Below are 23147 nucleotides of genomic sequence, written 5' to 3'. Positions count from 1 at the left end.
TTTTCTAGGTTGTTATTTTTTGGTATTGATAAAGTCCAAGATTTTTTTTTCTCTCTTGTGTCTTTGATATCTTCCCCTCCTTCAGATACCTTGCAAATCTAGCCATCAATGCATTTACAATTGTGTCCCTGCAGCATAGAACTCCTCTAGATATAATTGATATAATTCACTCAATTTGTTCTTTTTAATGCCATTTCTACTTCCTCTAAAAGCACATCTGAGACTATGATATTAGAGTACAAATGTGGTAGCATTATTATTCTTGATACCCTGCCTCCTCCAAAAAAGAATAAAAGTTTTGTTTGTTTGTTTTTTTAATGAAAATCTTTTTAATTTTTTTTTACTTCTCTGGTTTGTCATTCTTCCATTCTCATCCTTAAATGCCCTTAATATGACTTTGCAAATCTAGATTTCAGGTCAAACTTTCTTCAAGCTTATTTTACTTTTCACTCCTCCTTTTTTGGGGGGGGGGGTTGGACTGGGGGGGCAGGTAATGATGGTGTGTCTACTGCTCATTATTCTTCTCCGTGAGATTTCACAAATGATTTCCTATTCTAAACTGGCATTGCTTTTGACATTCCTCTCCCTCTGCCTGTCAAATAAGGCAAATGTTTGCTGACTAATGCATTCTTAGGATCTTTTTATCACCTTCTTATGGCAATTGATTTACATCAGTTAAACTTCTATGTGAAATTATTGCAGTACATGTATGTCCTTCCTTCTGTCCCTATTCCAATTTATTTCATCAATAACTTATTTACATAGAATATAGCAAAGTTTCTTTCATTGTACACTGTACCTTTTTCATTTTTTCTTCTAACAATATTATTTTAATCTTTAGCAAATCCATAATGTGATTGTACACAAACAACTAATTCAGGGTTCACTTCAACTACACTGAAAAGTTATTGCCTATGTGTTAAAATGTAATTAATTTTAATTTTTGATCATTTCATTTGGTGTTTGCCATTTTTTTCATGAAGTATTTGTGATATATAGTTATGAGGTTTTGTGTTTTTGTCTTTTCTTTTCCTTATTTATGGTCTCCGATATTAGAGTCAGTGTCATAAAGTAGATAGAGAGAGATGCAGAAAGAACTGAGTAGGGAGCACGAAGAACTGAGTTCAGATCTTGACTCGAATACATTTAGGATGTTAAGCCAGTTAAGCTCTCATTAGTCTTTGCAACTTTTTACCATCGTGAGTTTCAGAGCAGACACTACTATGCATTGGCAGAGAGAGAGAGTTTTCTTGCCAAGAACTCCCTACACCAATGAAATCACAGAGCCATTTTAAAAAAATATGTCTACCATATTTCACACCATCCTTACCTATTCCTGCCTTTTCATTGAAGTCAGTGAGTATTAAAGTAGATATTGACCTAATTGTGAGGGTCTTACTGAGTGCTTTGTAGAATTTCTCTACTTTTTCATCCTTTGTATAAGTCATTCATAAGTTGCAAACCACCCCCCACCAAAAAAAAAAACACTCCTCATGAACACTGTAATATGAGATAACCAATTTTCTCATGAAATCAGGTTCTCATTACTTTCAGGGCCCATTATAAAACTGACTCTGCCAACTGTTTTATTTGTCTCTTCAAAGAGAGTCTGTGAGCCATCCTTCCATTTAATTACAACTTTCTTCTTTCTTATGGCTTAATTTGTATGGAGAGTTTTGAGAGTGATACAATTCCATACCTCCACTGATTTGTCTACCCATTGATCATTGGATAAGATTCTAGCAAGTAGAACATTTACAACTAAGTTAAAGTCCATTGTAGTCTAAAATATATCTGATTCTTTGTATATTCTGTCCTCCTTTCTGTCATTCTGAGTTCATCACTAAAGAAGTGGAAGAGGAATGCACAGTATTGAGGACCATTTGGGCTTTTGCTTTGTTTCATGGATAATCATGGTCCAAGAATTCATAAACAAGTGACCAGATGGTGATGGCCTACTGATGATGAGCCTCTCTGTGCTTAGCTAGAATGGTCCTTAGAAAATAGACTCAGTCCAGTGATTCCATACCAGATCCTTTCAAGCATGGTAGAACATATCAGAACTTATAGAGACTCTGCCTAGGATCACCTCCACAGCACAATGACACATTGAGATAGGATTTCGTGAAGCAGTATTTGTTATCTAATAATAAACAACTAAATCATATAGCACTTTAAGATTTGCAAAGTACTTTGTATATATTATCTCACTTGATTGGATTGTCTCATTATTATCTAGTTTTCTCCTGTATGTTAATACTAAGGCTCTAAAAGAGGGTAATGACTTACTCAAAATCATATGGTGGTTGCATGAAAAATGGGTATCCAGAATTCAGGTCCCTTGACTCCTAGTCCAAAATTCTTATTTTTTTTTTACTTCAATACACAAATTACTGAGTGTATTTGAAGATAAGGATTATGGTGAAGTGAAAAGAGCAATAGACCTAGAACTGGATGACCTGAATTCAAATCTTTACTCTGCTCTCTCTCTCTCTCTCTCTCTCTCTCTCTCTCTCTCTCTCTCAATGTGTGTCTGTGTGTGTGTGTGTGTGAGAGAGAGAGAGAGAGAGAGAGAGAGAGAGAGAGAGAAGACGAAGATGGAGAAGAAGATGAAGACGAAGAAGAAGAAGAAAGAGAGAGGAGAGAGAAGGAGAGTGGAGAGAGAAAGAGAGAGAGGGAGAAAGAGAAGAAAAAAGAGAGGAGAGAGAAGGAAAGAGAGTGGAGAGAAAAAGAGAAGAAAAGAAAGGGGAGAGAAGGAGAGAGAAAAGAGGAGAAAGGAGAAAAAGAATGAGAAGAAAAAATAAGAGGAGAGAGAAGGAAAGAGAGTAGAGAGAGGAGGGGGGGAGGGAGGGAGGGAGGGAGGGGGAGAGGGAGAGAGAGAGAGAGAGAGAGAGAGAGAGAGAGAGAGAGAGAGAGAGACTTCCTAAAGAAAATGGAATCTGAATTGAGCCTTAGATGAAGTGGGTATTCTAAGTGTTAGTTGTTTAAGCAAAGAGATAGACTCAGAGTTGGAAAGGGGGCAGGGCACATGCCTGATGTCATGAATTAGAAATGGTCTAAAAGTGAAGCAGTGTCCCAGTTTTGAGGGAGATAAGGCAAAAGCTCAACAATCAGAGCCTAGGGTACCAGGAGGCAGAATCTAGGTTCCAGGAAGGGGATAAGAAGTTATGTTCAGAGTGCAAGCAGGGTGGTTTACAAATGGTAGAAAATGACATACTCAGCCCCTATAAAGTGCTTCTTTTTTTTCCTTCAAAATATTACATTTAAAACTGATCTTTTAGAGAGCCTCACAGCTGAACCAATAGGTGTGCCAGGTTATTAACACTTACAATGTGACAACAAGAGAATAAAGTAAGACACAAATAAATGAAAATTTAATTATTTCAGTGGTCTCCTTTGCCTTCACTATGTATCTCCATTTCATATCTTCATTTTATATATACATATATTGTGTATATGCATACATGCATTATGTTTATACATGTTATATATACATACATGTTACACATATATGTACTACATATATGTATGTATATATGTGTAAAATGGGAGTTGGTTTCTAGGAGAATTTTGAGATCATTAAAGGAAGCTTACATTTTTCTCCTCCTACTGTTTTTTTATTTTAATTTGTATTGATAATTTCTTTTTGTCATTAATGTCATTTATTAAACATTTAAGTTTACAAATTAATGTGCACCAATTAGCGGTATCGATGTAGTTGGAGAGTATTGCGCCTTCTCCAAGCAGCACTACGAGAACCTCTAATAGTATGGTGGAATTTGTGACCCTTTCCAAGACCCCGACTCTTTCGGCCAGCTGAGGTAAGCCCCCGCATCTCTCTGTGTTTGTGCACTGGCTTAGTGATCCATTGAGTGTCGGGATTTCGTCTGATAGCTTTATGGAATGGGTCAATAAGAATAATCTCAAAGAATTTGGAGGTTGAATTTTCACCCACCCAGTATGAGTTCAAGACTTTCAGGGCCCCACAGTGGTGGCCAGCACGTTCTTCTGCTACAGACTGAAGGCTCCTGGCAAACTTCAGCTGAGTGACGCCATGATGCACGGGTTTACCACGGGTTGCACCCTTGGGAACTGGACGCTTTCGGCCACCACGGCGAACCCGGATACGGTAGATGATATAACCTTGCTTGGCCTTGTAGCCCAGCCTGCGGGCTTTGTCGGGTCTGGTGGGCGGGGGCACGCGATGCAGCGCTGATAGCCGGTGGTACTGCCAGCAGCGCAAGCGCAGCAGGAACCGCATGACATTCGACTGCTTCTTCCTCCACAGCTCCTGAATGTACTTGTAGGCCCCCCATCTTGGCTCACACCTAGCCTGCCTGATGGCTGCCGCCGACCGGAAAGCGATAAAATTTTTAACGCAACTGATAAACATAAACATTCAGACAAATCAGATTACATGATCTAAAAACATAAATGTGTTTATGATCAATAGTATATACTATTGTTAAATTCTAAACCTCCTTGTTCATTTGCCAAAACTGTGACTACATATTATGTGTATGTATGTATATGTATATGTATATGTGTGTGTGTGTATATATATATATATATATATATATATACACACATATATATATATGCATTAATCTATGATTCTGCTCCACGGTTCTTCTCTCCTCTGCATTTTGTCTGTTTTTGTTCTCCCCCGAAAAGCTAGCCATTCTGTCCCATAGATCAAGGCAGATGATAGAATATAAGGGTCTAGAGGTGAACCCAGTTTTCACTATAACTTAATATTCTAGTTTTTTTAAGCTATTGTCACACTGTGCTGACTTCTTTTATGCTATGGTAATTGAAGAAATTGTAGAACTAAAACACAAGGGAAAGAAAATGGGCCATCCCTTGCCCTAAGTTATGTGCATGCCGAAACTGTTTGGACCAACGCTTTTATTAGTCTAATCCCAATAAAATGTGAAGCCAATTATATATAAATAATGGCCTAATTAATTCATTTAAATGAATGCACTAATTTAAAATGAATTGTTAACAATAGGTAGAAGCAGCTTGCATTTTCCTAGCATTTCGGGTATGAATCCCAAACAGCGCTGAATAGATTCTTAACTTATATTGGAATACTAAAATACATATAAACAAAGCTCTCAAGTACATGAATACAGGAAAGAGAATAGAAAACAGAGAAAAACCCAATTAAGTTCAATTCCTTAAAAGGTAACGGTTTCTGAAATCTAGCTTTGCTTGTCTTACTATCAGAAGAAAGCATATCATTGGTTTAATGATGCCACTTGTCAAGAAAGTGATGAAAAGAAGTTGTAATAGAAGGAAAAATAAAATTCTCCTCTCTTCTCCTTCAGCTGACCAAAGCAAGAGATTTGCTTAATTGGATGCCATAGTTGAACCTTTCCCCATACCACTACCCAGTAAATAAAAGCGGTTTTCAAAAGGCAGATAATTAGGTGTCAGAAGACTCAGAATCTATTAAACTAGACAGAAAATAAGAACCATTGGGAAGCCAAATATTGAATGATGGACTCATTTCTGAAGGAAAGTCCTACCAAAGGTTTGAGGGCCATACCCTAGGAGTGAGTCTGTTGATGTGTTAGGAAACACTGTGAAGTTTAAAAATTACTTCAAGAGAGCTGGCATTTTTATAAGGACTCTCGGGAAGTTGGAGACTTCTGGGTAATACATGAATCACAGGGAAGTGTGTGAATCTCAGGGAAAGGCTGGACCATTTTCTAGCCATGGTTAACTCTCCATGATTGGAAGAAGACCCCCTCCTTCTAGAAGGACATGGATCCATGAATTGCCATTTTCCCCACAGCTGCTAATTTAACTCTCCTAACCAAGGCATAGGTCTGACCATGAAACTTATCTGTCCCAGGAGCTCCAACAGCTCCATGTTGCCAATAGGACAAAACACAAACTCACTCATCTTTAAAGTCTTTCACAATAGAATCTCTAGCCTGTTTTTCCAGGCTTATTTATTGTATGTCAGTCTCCCATTCCTACACTGCAGTCAAACCAGGCTTCTTGTGTTTCACTTACCCAGAAGTCTATCTCATAGCACCTGCTTCTGCATAGACTAACCCCCTTGCTTGCAATACTGTCTTCCTACCCCTCTGCCTCTTAGAATCCCTAGTAACCTTCAAGGCTCCACTCAACTATCCCTAGAGGCAGTGAGGTGGTGGAATAGATAGAATGCTGGGTGTAGAATAAGGAAGAACTGAATTCTTATTTAATCTCTAACAGGTAGTAGCAGTATGGCCCTGGGCAAGCCACTTAACCTCTGTCTGCCTTGGTTTTCCTCAATTATAAAATGAAGATAATAATAGCACCTACATTTCAGATTATGGTAAAGATCAAATGAGATATTATTTGTAAAGGGCTTAGCATATCATAGGAGCTTAATCAACAATATACATATATGTGTGTATATGCTACATATGTGCCATGGCATATGCATACATACATACAGATACATGCACATATGCATATCTATATATCTTTATCTATGTATACTCCCACACACTAATAAAGAGTTAAGGTAGGAAAAATAAATGCATTTCCATGCAACAGTGAAGGCCCAGTTGACTGACGTTAGATAACACAAATTCATGGTAGACTAAGAGGATGCAGCTGTTTGATATTCTCCATGGATGTTCAGCATTCCATGATTAAGATCAGAGAAGAAGGTAGATGGAGTAGTAATTATGGGACAAGGGAGCAAGAAATTCAAGAATGGGGGGGCAATATAAAATTAACTTGGTCATCTATGAAGGAAAGAATGTGAAGGGTACAAAGTAAGCCAGATCAGGGGTGATTGCCTGGGAAATGAGGTAGGGAAGAGGGAGTAGAAGTAGGGATAAAGAAGTGTTTCCTCAGGAATGAGGCAGAGGGAGAGACGGAAAGATGGAAGCTTGTGATCAGAGAGATAAATTTCAGAGTTCAAGATCATGCAGATAGTACATAAGTTATAAGTGATGACAAAATCTAAAATACCCATGAATGGCTGAAGTAAAGTGGAGATGTAGGTCAGGGGAAGTTAAAGGGGTTGATAACCTGGGAGGTCAAGGCATTTGAAGGGATATTACCAGGTATTGAAGTCCTTGAGTATGAGGGCAGAGGCTGAGATTGAGATAAAACACTATAATTCATATACTGAATTCCTCGTAGAATGGAGACATGATCCGAAGAATGGTAGATGACTGTGACCAAGACACGGATCAGGTAATGTACACAGACATAGTGATCTTCAAAGGAGAAGCTGCTGTATAACAGTGGTAAAAGGATTGTCTTAAAGAACTTTTAAAGGCCAAAGAGCAACCTGGCCCAATGTGTATTAGGGTAAGAAAGAAGGAGCTGAAAAGGGTAGATAGACAGTGAGCAAATTTTTTCTATGAAGAATCCGGTTCATCCATTAGCACTAGAAGATGAGAAAAGTAAAGAGATCTAGAATTGATGGGGGTTTAACAATAGAGAAGGGGTTTCTAGAGGGCACAGTGAAATGGGAGAACAGACAAGGTAACATCAAGGGATAGCACTGAGGTGGATAGGGATGTAAGTATAGTGCAAGGTAGTAAAGAAATGGGATTTTGGACACAGTAGATGGTGACTTGGAGCAGCTAGGTGGTTCAATGAATAGAGTGCCAGACCTGCAGTCAGGAAGACGCATCTTCCCATGTTCATATCTGGCTGTATGTCCCTGGGCAAGTCACTTAACCCCGTTTGCTTCGACTTTCCTATTCTCAAGTGTCTTATGATGACAGAGTATTGTTAATTTGGAGGCAGTAGAATCAATGTCTATGAATGGTCACTTCAAATACTTGAGAACCAGGGTTGGAAGAGAGATTATATCTTTCCAGATAACTGGCTCATTAAATAACAGGGGTTTGGACATCCCAGAATGAACTGAAATCATGCTTAACACTAGCTCAATAGCTGCATACTAAACTGGAAGGAGATGAGGCAAACCCAGAAGATAAACCCATTATGGAGGAGGTACTAAACTCCCAGATGCTGAACCCCTGAAAGCACCAACCTTCTAGTACTTTTGTCACACTTAGGCTTGGGATCTCCGATGGATCTCTTCTTGACTGTTAGGAGATGTGTGGATCCCCTTCAATATGATCTCTTGAATGTAAGCTTTCTGAGAGCAAGGAGGGACTGCTTCATCATTGGTTTTGTATTCAGTAGAAACTTTTAACTTGTTATTCTATTCTAGATCCCTGACTGATTCAAGTTCCCTTTAGCACAGCTTATCTAATGGATGAGAAGGACAGCATGGCAAAGGGGAAATGCACTAGATTTGCAGTCAGAGCATCTGGATTCAAATCCTACTCTGCCCTTTACAAGCTATATGATCTTGGGTAAGTTCCTTTATCCCCTGGGATCCAGTTTCCTCATACGATGAATGAGGGGATTGGACAAGATGGCCTCCATGGTCCCCTTCCTAAGCTGAATGACTAAGAAAGCAAAGTTTCTCTCATAAGCATTTTTTTTCTGTCTGAGGAAATAATAGAGAAGCCTGCATTTATTAATTTTCCATAGACCACAGGGATATTTTCTTTTTTACTAAAAAGAAAAAAGTATGAAAATAGCTATTATAAACTGTTAATTATGGCTTATAAGAGAAATAATCCCAGAGAATTTGATCATTAACATAGTTAATGACCAGTTTGTTGGAATATTAACTGCTTTCAGCTCCATCTAGGGATACCCAATTAGCAAACCAGTCATTAAATAGTAGTAATGACTAATTATTCTAGGATTAAAAGCTTAAATATAAATAAAAGTGAGATTGAAACTCTTAAAATTAATGGGTTGATGTATCCCCTATTTACCATGGTTATACAGCACATTCTGTTCTAACCAATAGTATTGCTTCTATCGGGTATTGGGCTGCTTCTGAAGGGGATTCAATTTAGTCTGCTCCAGATGTTTAATTTACCTACATATTGGCCACTGTTTTACAAGTCTCTGTTCTCCTATTGCAGACAATGTCCTTAAAATGAATAAATCCTTAACCTTTGGGTCTTTTGAGTGTGATTTGGAGGCATTCAAGTTTGTGTTGTTTTCTTTTTTGTTGCACCTCATTTTCATTTACAAGCTTTCCCCATTTAACTAACACTATCACTCTCCAATGCCTCTCCCCACTGATGCATCAACATCGCTCTTCTCAGTTAATGTTTATTATTTGCTTTGGGGCTTTCTACTACAAAGTGCTCTCATATACAATTATCATTTATGCTTGATCTTAGCCCAAATGTGTCAAGGAGCAGAGAACACAATTATGTATATATCATTCACTTGATTCTCGCACCAAGACTAGGAGGTTGGTAAGAGGAATTTTATAGATTGAATAGAGGGGGAAGCAAGATACAGAGTGAGGTTCCTTGACTTGCCCAAGGTTACACAGTAAGTTTAGTGGCACATATGAGACTAGAACGCAGATCTTCTGACTCCTGGTCCAGGAATGTTTCTATAGGACCTCACAATAGTGTGGCTGACATTCTAATAGTGCAAAAGGATCAGCAGCCTGAGACATCAACAAGGGGGGAGGGAACATTTATCGTGTGCCTAGTATGTGTCAAGTACTTCACAAATATTATTTCTTTTGATCCTAATGAGGTAGGTGCTATTCTAATACCCATTTTACAGTTGAGGAAACTGAGACAGAGAAAGGTTTAAGTGACTTGCCCAGGGTCACTTAGGTAGGAAAGTAAGAGGCTGAGTCTGTATTTGAACTCAGATCTTCCTGACGTAAGGTCCAATGTCCTACCCACTGTGCCATCTGCCTGCCTCTGTAATGATATGTAGTGAAAAAAGCAATGAACTTGGTGTCAGGCAGACAGACTAGGTTCTGGTTTTGGTTATTCCATTAGCTCAATTTTAGTGACTTCAGATAGGTTGCTTAGTCTCATTGGGTCTCGGTTTTTGCACTGTGAGAAACTGAGGAGGTTGGGCTGATTGTAAGATGACGGGGGTTGGAATAGGCTATAGCTTCAATTCCTTCTAACTGTAATGCTCTGTGATTTGGTGATTCTAGCCTTTCACTTAAATTTTATATAAAAACCTGTTTATTTGCTGTCCTTATATGTTCCTGTTCATGTTTATCACCTGGATGAAGGGGTTTCCTAGAACTCATTTGCCAGAGCACAGCTGACTATGACCTAGGGTTCCAGGGCTATCCAATTTGCTGCGCAGTATTTATATAGTTCCATGAAGCCTCTGGTCAGGGGTGGGTAACCTGCAGCCTCAAGGCCACATGTGGCCCTCTAGGTCCTCAAGTGTAGCCCTTTGACTGAATCCAAACTTCAGGAACAAATCCCCTTAATGAAAGGATGTGTTTTGTAAAACTTGGGCTCAGTCAAAATGCCACACCCAAGGACCTAGAAGGCTCAATGTGGCCTCAAGGCTGCAGTTTTCCCACCCCTGCAAGTCTGTGCAAGGCATTGTGGTAGGTGGTAGGGGATACAAAGATGAAATCAGGCATGCTCTCTCCTCCTAAGGAGTATATAAACAAGTCATTGTTATTAAGAGGCAGGGACCTGAGTTTGCTAACCTCTGCTACTCTTGCAGCAGTTTCATAAGCTGCTACAGATCAGAGCCACCACATCTCTCAATCCCATCTGATCCTAATAAACACAGACCCAGCTCACAGCTGCCATGCAATATTGCAATGCAGAGCCACCTGCTTAAAGCTTGGTGAGAGACCCAACGCAGGGAGAGTAGTATCACAGAAGCATTTATCTCTCCAACTGAGGTTTTTAGAGCTAGAAGGGAATCCAGGGTTCTAGTGCACCTTCCTGCCTTTTATAGACATTGAATAGTGTAAGAACATGGAGCCTCAGAGAGGGTGACATTTTCCCAAAGTCATAGCAGTAGTATCAGGCCTGGGATTTGAATCCCCAAGCCTATTGATTTCAGATTCAATACTTTTTCAGAGTATGCTATGTTGATTGGGGATATTAAGTATTATTATGTCACTTAATAGTTCCAGAAGACTTCTCTCCAGTGTTTATCACAGTGCTTGGCGTTTAGTGGGGGATTACCTCAATTTAAGGAGGGCAACCTGGCCAACTTTCTCTTCATCTCCCATGAGCCTTTGTTCTTCCAAACCTCTTCACTGTGGCCCTGCTGAGGATACCTTTTCTCCTCTTGCCCCTTCTCGGTTTCCTTTTATATGTTGTCTTCCCCATTCCAGTGGAAGCTCCTTGAGAACAGGGCCTGTCTTTCTTTTTGCATGCATTTATATTCCTCAGGGCTGAGAACAAGGCCTGGCACAGTCCGTGCTTAATGAATAAATGCTTGTTAACTGACCTAATTGAGAATAAATAAATGTTAAATGACTATCCAGGATCTTAACAGTTACAAACAGACATTAGATAATTATACTAACAATTCACATTATAGAGCTTTAGCCTTTACTAAGTGCTATCTTCACAAAAGTCCTATTAGGTGGGTAACAAAAGTATCATTATTCCCATTTTACAGATAAGGAAATTGAGGCTCAGAGGAAGAGAAGGTTGTGTGTGTTATAAAGTGATTTACCAAAGGTTATCCAACTATCAAGAATCAGAGCTTGAATTCTGAACTGGGGTTTCTCCTGACTCCAGTTCTAGTTTGCCTTTTCCCATACCAAGCTGAGCCTGGGAGATGCCCATCTACCATGCAGGCACATATAATACTACTATATGCCTAGCCCTATGCTAGGGTCTTCAAGGACAAAATGTAAGATCAAGTCCCTATCTTCAATCACTTATTTTTTAAAATTTTATTTTACTTTGAACTTTAAACAAGCATTTCCATAACATAATAGAATAGGAAAAAAAAGACGATTGGACATGAAACTGCCGATCCATTATATGTAACTTGCTATTCCTTTTAAATATATAATAAAGTTATCATGTAACTTTCTCTTTTTTTCCTTTTTTTCTTCCCCCCATGACTACCATTAGATACGAATACCTATCTGTCAATAGAAACATATATGTATATGTAGATATGTATGTATGTAAAACCATTTTATACATACTTCTATTTATCAGTTCTCTCTCTGGATGCAGATTAGAATCTTGCTTCAACATATCCTTTGTATTAATTTCGGTATTTATGATAGTCATTTTTCTTTGGGGAATAAAAACTACATTTGAGACAGAGAGAAAAAGAAAAAACATATAATCAAGTGCTAAATTAGAACTGCAAGACATTAAATGTAATAGGAATTCAGAGCAGTCTCCACTCCACACAGCTGCCAAACTGACACTCCTAAAGCGCAGCTCTGTCTATATCACACCCTGCTCAAGAAACTTTAATGGCTCCCTCTTGCTTCTAGGATAAAATAAAAATTCCTCTGTTTGTCATTTAGTCCTTCACAATCTGGCTCCACTCTCTCTTTCTGGAATGATTACATATTCATAGCCCTCATACACTCTATATTCCAGTCAAATTGACCTCTGTGATTTTCTCCCTGCACAGTATTTCATCTCCCAACTCCACCCCTTTTCATAGGCTGTCCTTCATACCTAGAATGATCTCCTTCCATCCCCCTTCCTCTTGGATTCTGTAGCTCCCTTCAGGGTTCCCCCCAGGTACCGCTTTGTACATTTATCCTTTCCTGATCACCCTTGCTGGTAGCACTCTTTCCTTACCATCCACCCCCTTCCAATTACTTTTGATTCAATTTGCATATATTTTGTATTTTCACTTGTTCAGGTAAAATATTTCCCCCACCCTCCACCACCAGCAGGATGTAAACTCCTTGAGTTCAAAGACTGTTGTGAATGTGTGAGTGTGTGTGTACATATGTATGTATGTATATGTATGTATGTTATAGAAAACCCAGAGTGGCTCCATCCTCTGTCCTTCTCTGACCTGTGACAGTGACAACAGGATATGTGCTCAGCTAATCCAATTAAAAGTAGAGATAATTTCCAACATGGCCTTTTGGCTTTAACTCTCCAATGGGCAAATAATGTACTCTGGCTGTAGACTCCATGGCTGGGGGAATGGGGGTGAGAAGAGTGGGAGTGGGAATGAAGAAGCTGCAGTAGGAATCCAAAAGTCCCACATGATCCAGCCAAGAATGATAACTGAGCATGCTCCATGCAATAGTCCCAATTGGTTAATTCAACTGAGATTTACTCACAGTAGTACCTTTCACTCAGTAGGTGCTTAATAAATGAAGTGCATACTCTGGAGCTACTATCCCAACTCCCATGTGTCCACCCTAATAAGTTGGGTCCCTAGAGCATTTCTACTACATTTCTCCTCAGGGTTCTATAGGTAACACTGAGAATTGGAGTGTTTTTCTAATTCTAAAGCTCATGAATCCCCACCAGTAAGTAAATGTCAGTTGATGTCAGTCAGCCAGACTTAATAAGTTTCCATCTCCTTATGCACAAGACTGTGATACACTACTACCACTAAGTAGGTTTAAGTTAAGGGTTCCTTACATCCCTTTGCTGGAGTCCCCAGAATGTTTCCCTTAGTTAAGGTGTAGCTTTTTTACTGGACTCTCTGTAGAATTGTGAATTTCTATCCAGCCTTTCCTTGATTCCTGATTCAGAAGCTGCCATCAGTTCATCTGTGGACACTGCAGAAAACCCTTATTTGAATTTGGGAAGTCATCCAAACATCTGAAGTTTACAAAGGAGCTTGTGAAGTATAGTTTTAGGAGTTTTGTGGCACAAAGTACTTTGAACCTGGAGTAATTATCGACTAGGGTATCCAGTCCAAAAATTCAAGTTAGGAAAATAGTAAAGGAGTTATGGTTGGGGGAGAGTGCCACATAATAAAATACACTAACATTAATTTTTTTTGCTTTTAAAATTTAAGTATTTTCTAAAATGTATTCATTACACTTAACACATTAAAATGTGTTAAAAGAATTAATAATTTGATTAAAACACTTATTTGGTTTTTAATTTAATAAAAGACCTTTTAAAAACATTTATAAAGGCATGATTATAATTTTCCTTCTGCTTTGACAGGTTTTAACACCACTTTTAAGATGGTATTTTGAAAATAAATAAGGCAATGACATTAGATTTAAGGAACTATTAAAAAAAAAGAACCAGTAGCAATCAGTTAAACAAGTATTTATTAAGGATGTACTACATACCAGGCACTGTGCTAGGTGCTAGGGATACCAAGTACAAAGATTAAAGCAATCTCTATTCACAACAAGCATCCATGATAATGGAAGAGATAACAAATATGTATAATATATATGTATTATAAATACAAAGTTAATAATAGAAATATATAGAAAAGTAGTTACATACAAGGTAATTTGTAAGGAAGGGTAATAGCAGTTTAGGAGGAATCACAATACAATTTTTGCAAAAATAGTGCCTAAGCTGAATGTTAAAGGAAGATATTTTAAAGGTACTTATGAAGAGGAGGTAAGAAGGAAGTGCATCCATTTTAAACATATATGCACTGAATGCCATAGCTTCTAAGTTCACAAAGAAAAAAACAATTGCAAAAAAAAGACAAATTCTAACATAATTATACTAATATACTTTAGTGTTCCTCTCTCAGAGTTGGACAAAAATTGAACAGAAATATAAACAAAGGGGGAAATGTAAAACTGAGCAAATTAGAGGATAATTTAGAGCTAAAAGATTTGTGGCACCTTCTGAATAGAATTACTAAAAAAATTTTAAATTTTTCAGCATTCCAGAACACCTTTTAAAATGGATCATTTATTAGAACATAGATAAATTATAAATAAATGTAAAATAGCATAAGTATTAAATGTATCCTTTACAAACCATAAGAAAATAAAAATGGTAATCAATTTAGGGAACTCAAGAAAAAGATATAAAGCTAGATGAAGATTTAATAATGAAATCCTAAACAGAATGGCATAAAGAACAAATTATAGAAACAACTAATAACTATGTAACTAACAGTATTATGGGAAAGCAACAAAACATACCCTATTTCTGGGATGAAGCTAAAGGAAATTTTGTAGGAAAAATGATATGCCTAAAACTATACATCAACTAAGTAGAAAAAGAGAGAATTGATGAACTGAAGATCACATTTTAAATCAATGAATGTGCAATTTAGAAAGTTAGAAAGCCATCAAATAAACTGAATATGGTCACACACACAAAAAGGAAATATTGAAAATTACAGTGTAAATAGATAAAATTGAGATACAAGAACCTATAGAACCAATATGTAAAACTAAAAGCTACATCTTTTAAGACTAACGATATTGATAAGTCTTTAGCCAATATAACTAAAAAGAATAGGGCATAAAAATGAAATTAATACTTTGACTTCCTTTCACTCTCTCCTCACCCCTAGCTGTTCAGACCCACTGCGTGGCCAAGGAGAGAAGCTCCTGGTAGGGAAAACTTTCCCCCTTGCCTCACTTTTACCTGGTCCCTAACCCTGATCCCATCTAAAGCAGCCAGGAGGAAAGAACAACATGACCAGGATGAGCTGAGTGTTACTAATGATAATCCTTCTGGTGAGATATAAGATTATCATGGTTTACCATCTGCCCTACAATAATTCCCTTTAGACCCTCCAAGTACTATTATTTGACTTGTTGGAGCACCTTAACACCCCCTGGATTTATCCCTGAATCTAAATATTGTTACATGTCTTGTATCCCATAACTAGAGTGAGATCACCCTAACATCGAGGGTCATCTCACTTTTTTTCTATTTGTATCACCAGTATTTAGCACAGTCCTTGGCATATAGTTAAATATTTAAAATAAGTTTTCATTAATCTATGCATCTCTGAGCAGAACCAATACGTAATACCAGCTTTGCCTATGTCCTCCAATGCAGAAGTTCTTAACCAGAGGTACATGATAAATTTCAAGAAATCCATAAACTTGGATGGGAGAAAAAAATGCATTCTTATTTTTATGAACTTCTAACTGACATTTAGCATTTCTTTCAATTATTTTTTCAATGAAAACTTATTCCAAGAAGGGCTCCATAGGCTTCACCAGATAGCTTGACAGGGTTTACCAGACAAGGGTTGTCTGACACACACACAAATGTTAGGAGGTCCTTTTCCAAGAGTTTTCCATGAAACACAAAGCCAACTCAACTGAAGATCAGATATACATTGCTATACACAAAGGAGGTACTCAACAAATGAACTTTGAATGAATGCAGATTTACATCAGGAAACAAAGGTATGAATTCTGATGAGCAGAAAACTATTGTTTTCCTTAACCATGTAATCCCAGAATGTTACTGCTGATAGTGAACTTGGAGATCATTTAATCTGCTTTAGATCACAGATGAAGAATCTGAGGTTTACCAAGGAAAAGTTCACTGGGTAAAAAGCACAGGTTCTTTTGATCTGCTTTAGTAAGGAAAGCAATGTTAAGGGCTTGACAAGCTTACTTTAATTCAGCATACAAATATCACTCCCTTAGTTCAGAGGAAAAAGCCAGCACCCTGAACTTCAGAGCAAAATACAAACAAATTAGAAACATCAACAGACAGACCTTGTCTGATTCAAATCCCAATACATAGTTACCAGAGTTTAACAAAGTCTCAGCATCTGGGTTACAAGCTGGAGGGCTCTTAGCTACAGCTGCCCGAAGTCTCCGCATCAGCACCACCTCGAGTGAGAGCCCCAAACAAATTACAAACATTGACGGACAGACCAAATACAGATTCATAGTTACCAACATCTAGGTTCAGCCCGGGAGCTCATAATGAAGGGCTGGCCCAGAGTCACGCACGCCACTGCTGCTGTGGGTAAGAACTCCAAAGAAGAGAAAGCCAACCCCTGGTTTTACATCTTCTTAAGGGTCAGGGGTGAGTCACACATACGACTCACCCACGTGACCTAGAATCGTCACAGCTACTCACCCACGTGACCCAGAATCATCACAAAGAGGTGACCTAAACCCAGTGGTCTAAAAGCCTCTGCTGTCCCAGACATGTCACTCAAACTCATGTGTAAACCAGGCCCTCCCCTGACACAAGGAGGAACCAAGGACACCCAAATCCAATCAAGGAAACAAAGGCCAAACTCTTCAAGGGTACTTGGTTGAACTAAGTGCTAAGAGCCTATTTTGCTTACCAACACAGTAGTGGCCAAACTAGGACTAGAAAGAAATCAGCTATTCCAGTTGCCCAGTCTGGTCCTCTTTTTAACAACCATTTCAGCCATCAGGTGTGTGACAGGTGTGTGGCGAGAACATCCCTAGCTAGCCTCCACCTTTCTGTTTCCCACCAATTCATCTCCTGCTGCTTCTTATCATCTATTGCCTTAAGAGGTCTGGGATGTGGCCAAATAACTTATAGAAATGACTCTGTAGTTTGAAGACTATCTTTTGGCTTAGACTGCTTGGTTATGCATCTGATTTTTACTTTAGAATTAAATGTTTCCAGAGATGGGGTTGTCTTTTCATGCCCTTAAAAAAAGGCATACTGTCAGAGAATGCTCTGTATACTTATAGTACTCATACATATCTCTCTTCAGAAACATTTTACCCTTCTATGATGGCTCCTTTTCTACCGCCATATTCATCTCAAATTTGTCTTGGAGCTTTCAGGGACCCCTAATGATGAATTCATATTCTTAAAAATGAAACATGCTTCTGTTTTTTCAGGGTGCCCAGGGAGCAAATGAATGTACCCATAAACAAAATTCCGAGGGAAAATTATTTGTAATTTGCCTTCTTAACCAATACAAATATAGAAATAAAATAGTTCTCACTTTATCCAGATGCTAGCTTTCCAGTAACTATAGTCACGCAGAATATAGCTAAGAGCCCTGTAGGCAATGAACAAGGTCTCTTAGTGGCTAAAATTGTTATCAAAAGGTTCATAAGCTGAAGCCCACATGTTTTTCTTTGATTTTGCTCATTTGTTTCTGTTGGAGAGGGACTTGGACCATCCCTCATTATCTACTGACTCTTCATTTAAAACAAACTTAGTTGGAGGGAAGGTTATGTTTTTTTCAGTCTTCAATGAAATAAAAAAATAGTATGGTGATGGTGTTGTGTGTGTGTGTGTGCGCGCGCGCGTGCATATATGTGTGTGTGTATAAAACACAATATAGTAGGTGTGATGAAAAATCTGTTAGTTTTCAAGTCAGAGGACCTGTTTAATTGTTTAATCCCTGGTCACTTGCCACCTCTGTGATGTTGGACAAGTCAATTAGCCATGATAGATCTCAGTTTCTATATCTACAAAATAAGGCTGGACAGGGTGACTTCTAAAGTCTCTTTTTGCTCTAAATCTTCAACCCTATAATCCAAAAGAGGAAGAGAGTGGAGCACACATAGAGGCAATGCAAGAGGCAGACATATAGCTGGTACTGAGAAGTACCAGCAGACACAACAAAGAAAATCAGAAAAATAAAAATAAATATAAAAATAAAATTAAAATAGCATCATAATCCAAGAAACAATAAAAACAACCCACCTACCCCCAAAATGATGGGGCCATACAGTGTAAGAATGAAAAGTCTTATACATCTCAATTGTTTCTGAGGGCAACTCTATATTGCAGCCAAGTACGGTAATGGCTATTTATAAAGATAAAGCCTAAATTATGCTGGGAGATGTTATATTATATTTAATTTCTTCTGTTTAAGAAGGTAGGAAATTGTGTGATGTAAGTGCTCAGATATAAATCCAGAAAATTAATATTGAAACAGTCTCAAACAATACTTGTAAATATTAAAATGTATTTTAAGTAACCAATAAAATAATAAAACTCCTTTCATGAATTCATTGAACATCATGCTCAGTCATGAGTTCTTCTGCAGACTCCAGGTAAGTTATTGTCTCCCAGGTAAGACTTGAGGTAACATGGTGAATGGAAAATGTACTGGTTCCAAAATCATCTGACTTGAATTCAAATCCCTTCTTGGACATATACTACCTGTCTTGTAGCTGTACTCTGGATTTAGAAAGTGCCAGGGTCACCTAGAGAACTGATCCCAGGACCTGGGAGTTGCATGGGTTTCTCTAGGTGGGTAGTGGAAAAGAGTACTGACTCTGAAATCAGAAAACCTGGGTTCAAATCCTGTCTCTGATGCTTGCCATCTGGATGACCCTGGGCAAATGATTTAAACTTACCAGGCTTTATTTTCATAAGATTGCATAATTGGAGCTATAAGGGACATTAGAGGCCATTAAATCCAATCCATCATTTTACAGATAAAACAAATAATGAGTAGAGAGGCTAAGTGACTTGCACTTGGTTATAAGGTTAGTACATATCTGAGACAGTATTTGAACTCAGGTCTTCCTTAATTCAATCTCAGCATTTCATCCTTTGTGTGAAATAAGAGGGTTGGGATTTGGGATGGGGGTGGGTGGGGGTGCAGGGTTGGATTCAGAGGCTTTAAGGTCCTTTACAGATTTAGATCTATGATCAAAAAATATTCTATCTCTTCGTTGTACCAAGGGCTACTGACTAACCAAGCTAAATGGAGTGAGGATTGAATTAGTTTAATAGGATAATCAAAGCAGCTCTCCCTGCCCTGCTGGATGGGGCATATCCCGTGGTATTGAACCTGAGCAGGTTCATGCTCAGGCTATTTTCTATAACAAATGTGCTCTATATACCATTGTAAAAGGGCATGGGCCCTAGGTTAGTTCCCCATGTATTAATCCTATCATGAGGGCTGTGTTTGGTGGCTAAGCAGGAAGAACCACCCACTCAGATGGCCTAAAAGGAAGAAATTACTGCTTTTGTTCTTCTCTTCCCCTCTTTCAAGTATGCTGGAATTTCATAGGTTTTCCTGTGGGCATCTAGCTGAGGAGAAAATGGCATTGCTCTTCTCTTCCCACTCCCCAGTCCTGGCTATGGAGGCTATGACAGGGAAGGCATTTGTGTAGGTGGTCTTGATGGTAGTCAAGCGCCAGGGCACCACTTCTACATTGCATTTCTTTCCCTGAATGCAAGTGATAGAACAGAAATACTGAGAAGGATGGTTCTAGCTTTGGTAGCTCCCTTATAAACTCAAGAGAGCTGGAGTCACTGAAAGGTCCAAATGCTAACTTTGCAGTGGGAGATGCTTCCAACAGCTATTCCCTCCTTGGAAAAAAAGATGACCACTCTGAGCAACATAAGTCGTGAATCCCTGGATGGTCAGAACGTGTGGACCTTGAGTTGCTACTTGGGCATGAAGATTGGGTAAAAGTGAAATCTGTTCCACAACTCTATAAGTCCCACCCTCCCCACCCGTCCAAGAGTTTACCTTCTATGAGAGCATAATAGAGGTGATAATGTGTGTTCTTGTATCAGATGATGAGCTCCTGAGAATCTTCAGTGAGGAGTTACTGTTTTATGTTTTAAGTATTCATGAGCCTTTTGGGTTTTATGTGCTTCTTTTGTGGTTCAAGTAGTACCTGTACAGGTCTTGAAGGGAACTCGTTAATCTCCTTTGGGGAGATCTGAGTCTTGAACCAAACCTAGTATTTAAAAGACCAAGGTAGTCCAAGGTAGGTGCATAATGAGTAAAAAAGAACAAGAAAAGCCTAATCCTCTGTCTAGAGGCTTAGCCACCTGTCTCCTTCCAAGAAACATCCTAGTCCTTCTGGGCCTAAAATGAGAAATATTTGTTGAGAGAAAGTGCCACCTCCTTTTTAGGCCCAAAGTCTTTTGATTAATATAACATTCGTCTCCTTCATCAGGGAAATAACAATAATAAAGCATTGGTTTGTTGGATGTACAGAGGGGATAAACTAACCGTTTCAAAACATACTTGCTCAAAAAAGCCAGGTATTATCTTTTTTTCATCACCCCTAGCCCAGGTCAATTGAGGCAATTTTCAACTTAACCCACATATCCCCAGGGTCCTCACTGAGAGGACACTTAAATAGAGAAGCTGAGAAAATGGCAATCACACAGTCCTCATTTTACAGTGGAAGAAACTGAGGCCTAGTGAGGTTGAGACCTACCCAAGATCACATAACTAACTGGTACATGAATCTGGATTAGAACCCAGATTTTACGAATCCCTGACCATTGATCTTTCAACATGCTCCCCTACTGAATGAGCTTCGCTTTCCAAGCGTTGAGAATAGTACTTCCACCCCACATAGGGTCAAAAGTCACAGTTTAAGAAGCGCTGAAGGGATCTCAAGTGAAAAAAGTTTAAGAAGTCCTGCTTTAGATTATACTACAGATTGGGAAATGTTACTGCAACTTCACTTTTCCTTAACTTTTGGGTCTGTAGAAGTACTGCATAAGGAACTAACAGAATTGAACTTAGAGTTATTTCCTCTCCTCCACCCCAGACCCAACCAACTCCAGTGCCTAGAATTCTTACCATTAGACAATCATTCCTTCAAGTCCAAGAATAGTATCTTTGGAAGTCTTTGCTATGTAGATAATAGTATGGCACAGTATAAAAAACCCTGTACTGGGAATGAGGAGACCTGCATTCTGGTCTCACCTCTTGTACTTGCTAGTGGTATAACCTTGGATGAGTTTTCTCCTCTCTGGTCTCACTTTCCTCACCTGTAAATATTTGCCCAACCCACCTGGCAAGGACCCTGCCTGTCTGAGAATAGGATGAGATTTTGAACATGAAACTGATTTGAAAAACATAAAGCTTTATACAAGTCCAATAATATTGAATTAAGCCAGTAGCATTGTCTAGTTTTTCACATATCTGTAATGTGGAAAACAGAGTGCAAGACCCTGGGGAGAATGAAACACAGAATAGATAAGTTTTCTGGGAAAGAAGAAGGTAGGAGGATGGAATATCACTCAGGCAGGTTGCCAGTGCTATTCTGGGTACCAAGGGGGGAACATGAAGCTTCTAAGACATGAGAGCAGAGACAGGTCTGAGACATAGATGTGAATCAAAGTTTAGTCACTTCCTTCATTAAGAAGTCCATGACAGCAGCATCTAACTCCACTTGCATTCATGTTTTAAGTTCATAGTATAGTTCAGGCCTACTATCTAAATCTTTGTCTCTCTTCCCAAGGATATGTTATTCTGATGGTTGGAACAAAAGGACAAAGGATTGAATAGTAGGAAATGGGGTGGAAGGTGGAGGATAAGGGAAAGGGTGAGGGGGCAATGAACTCTCTGCAAAAGGGACTCTGAATCTGAAATCTCTCAGCTAGCACAGTGACATTATAGTACATGCTTTGTGTTAAGTCCTGCAAAAGCTCCATTTTAACTATAAGAAGAGATAGTTAATAGATTCATTGAATAAGAGCACTGAAAGTGATTCCTTAATTTTACTCATGAAGAAAGTGAGAATCAGAGAGGTAAGGTGACTGCCCTCAGTCACACAGCCACCTCGTGGATGGTGAGGACCCAGCCCAGCATTTTTTCAACAAGCGTACCTGCCTACCTTATGTGTCTGCAAGCAAAGCAAGGGGCATTTTTAATCCTTCTCAGCCACCTCCATGCTGGAGAGACACATCTGCCCCTGATGGCTGACAGGAAGCAAGCCCCTGCCAGCTGCTATCTCTGTCTTGAGCTGCAGAGACTGGATTTTATCACCTCTTCTTTGGTACAACTGAGCCCTCCACATTATGAGGAGAGGAGACGAGAGTGGAGGGGAGGGGAGAGGAGAGGAGAGGAGTTTAGTATGCCCTTTGGTCCTACATTGACTAAAATAAAAATCCAAGAGGCCAGAAGGTATTAGGAGAGGAATTGCATTTTAAAACACAATTATGGGAGATAAAAGACAGGTAACTTTCCATTTTTTAATTCTGGTGCCCTCCCCCCACTTGGGCAATTACTCAATTTGTCATCTCTAAGTACAAATTAAATAAATAAAAGTAGATGTGCAATGTCTTTACAGATTTCAAAAGATTTAACAGCAGTCTGATAAACATGCGGTGCATCTGTGATAGCCTCCTGTCCAAGCACGTTGTCACAAAGCTGAGAAACAGCCCCATCTGGTGGCCTCAGAAAGACCATGAGTGGAAATTTCCAAATTCACACCTTGATAAACACCAGAGCTTGTGGCTTCCTGAACTGGGTGAAACTCATTCTAAGCTACTTTTTTCCCCTAACCAAATTACATTTACTATGGCCAAAGAGATCCTTAAAACAAATACACACACACACACACACACACACACACACACACGCAAAGAAAAAGAGGGGGTATTTGGTTTTGTTTGTCTGTTTTTTTGTTTCAGTGGTACTAATTTAGGGCTTCTGTCCTCTTTTCTTCCCCTGACCTC

At 38.9% G+C, this 23147-nt stretch overlaps 1 protein-coding gene across 1 annotated transcript in view; it reads right to left on the bottom strand.

Annotated features, from left to right (window-relative positions):
• Positions 1-3680: 3680 nt before the first annotated feature.
• LOC118838637 (60S ribosomal protein L15-like) overlaps positions 3681-23147 on the bottom strand; it is a 101416-nt gene continuing 81949 nt past the window's right edge. Inside the window, exon 3 of the mRNA XM_036745985.1 lies at positions 3681-4382. Coding sequence (XP_036601880.1) covers positions 3701-4382 — 682 coding nt within the window. The 3' untranslated portion in view covers positions 3681-3700. The remainder of the gene's footprint in view (positions 4383-23147) is intronic.

Source organism: Trichosurus vulpecula, chromosome 1 (assembly GCF_011100635.1).
Source record: "Trichosurus vulpecula isolate mTriVul1 chromosome 1, mTriVul1.pri, whole genome shotgun sequence".
In the NCBI taxonomy this organism is placed as follows: domain Eukaryota; kingdom Metazoa; phylum Chordata; class Mammalia; order Diprotodontia; family Phalangeridae; genus Trichosurus; species Trichosurus vulpecula.
This window is presented reverse-complemented; position numbering and strand designations above follow the sequence as displayed.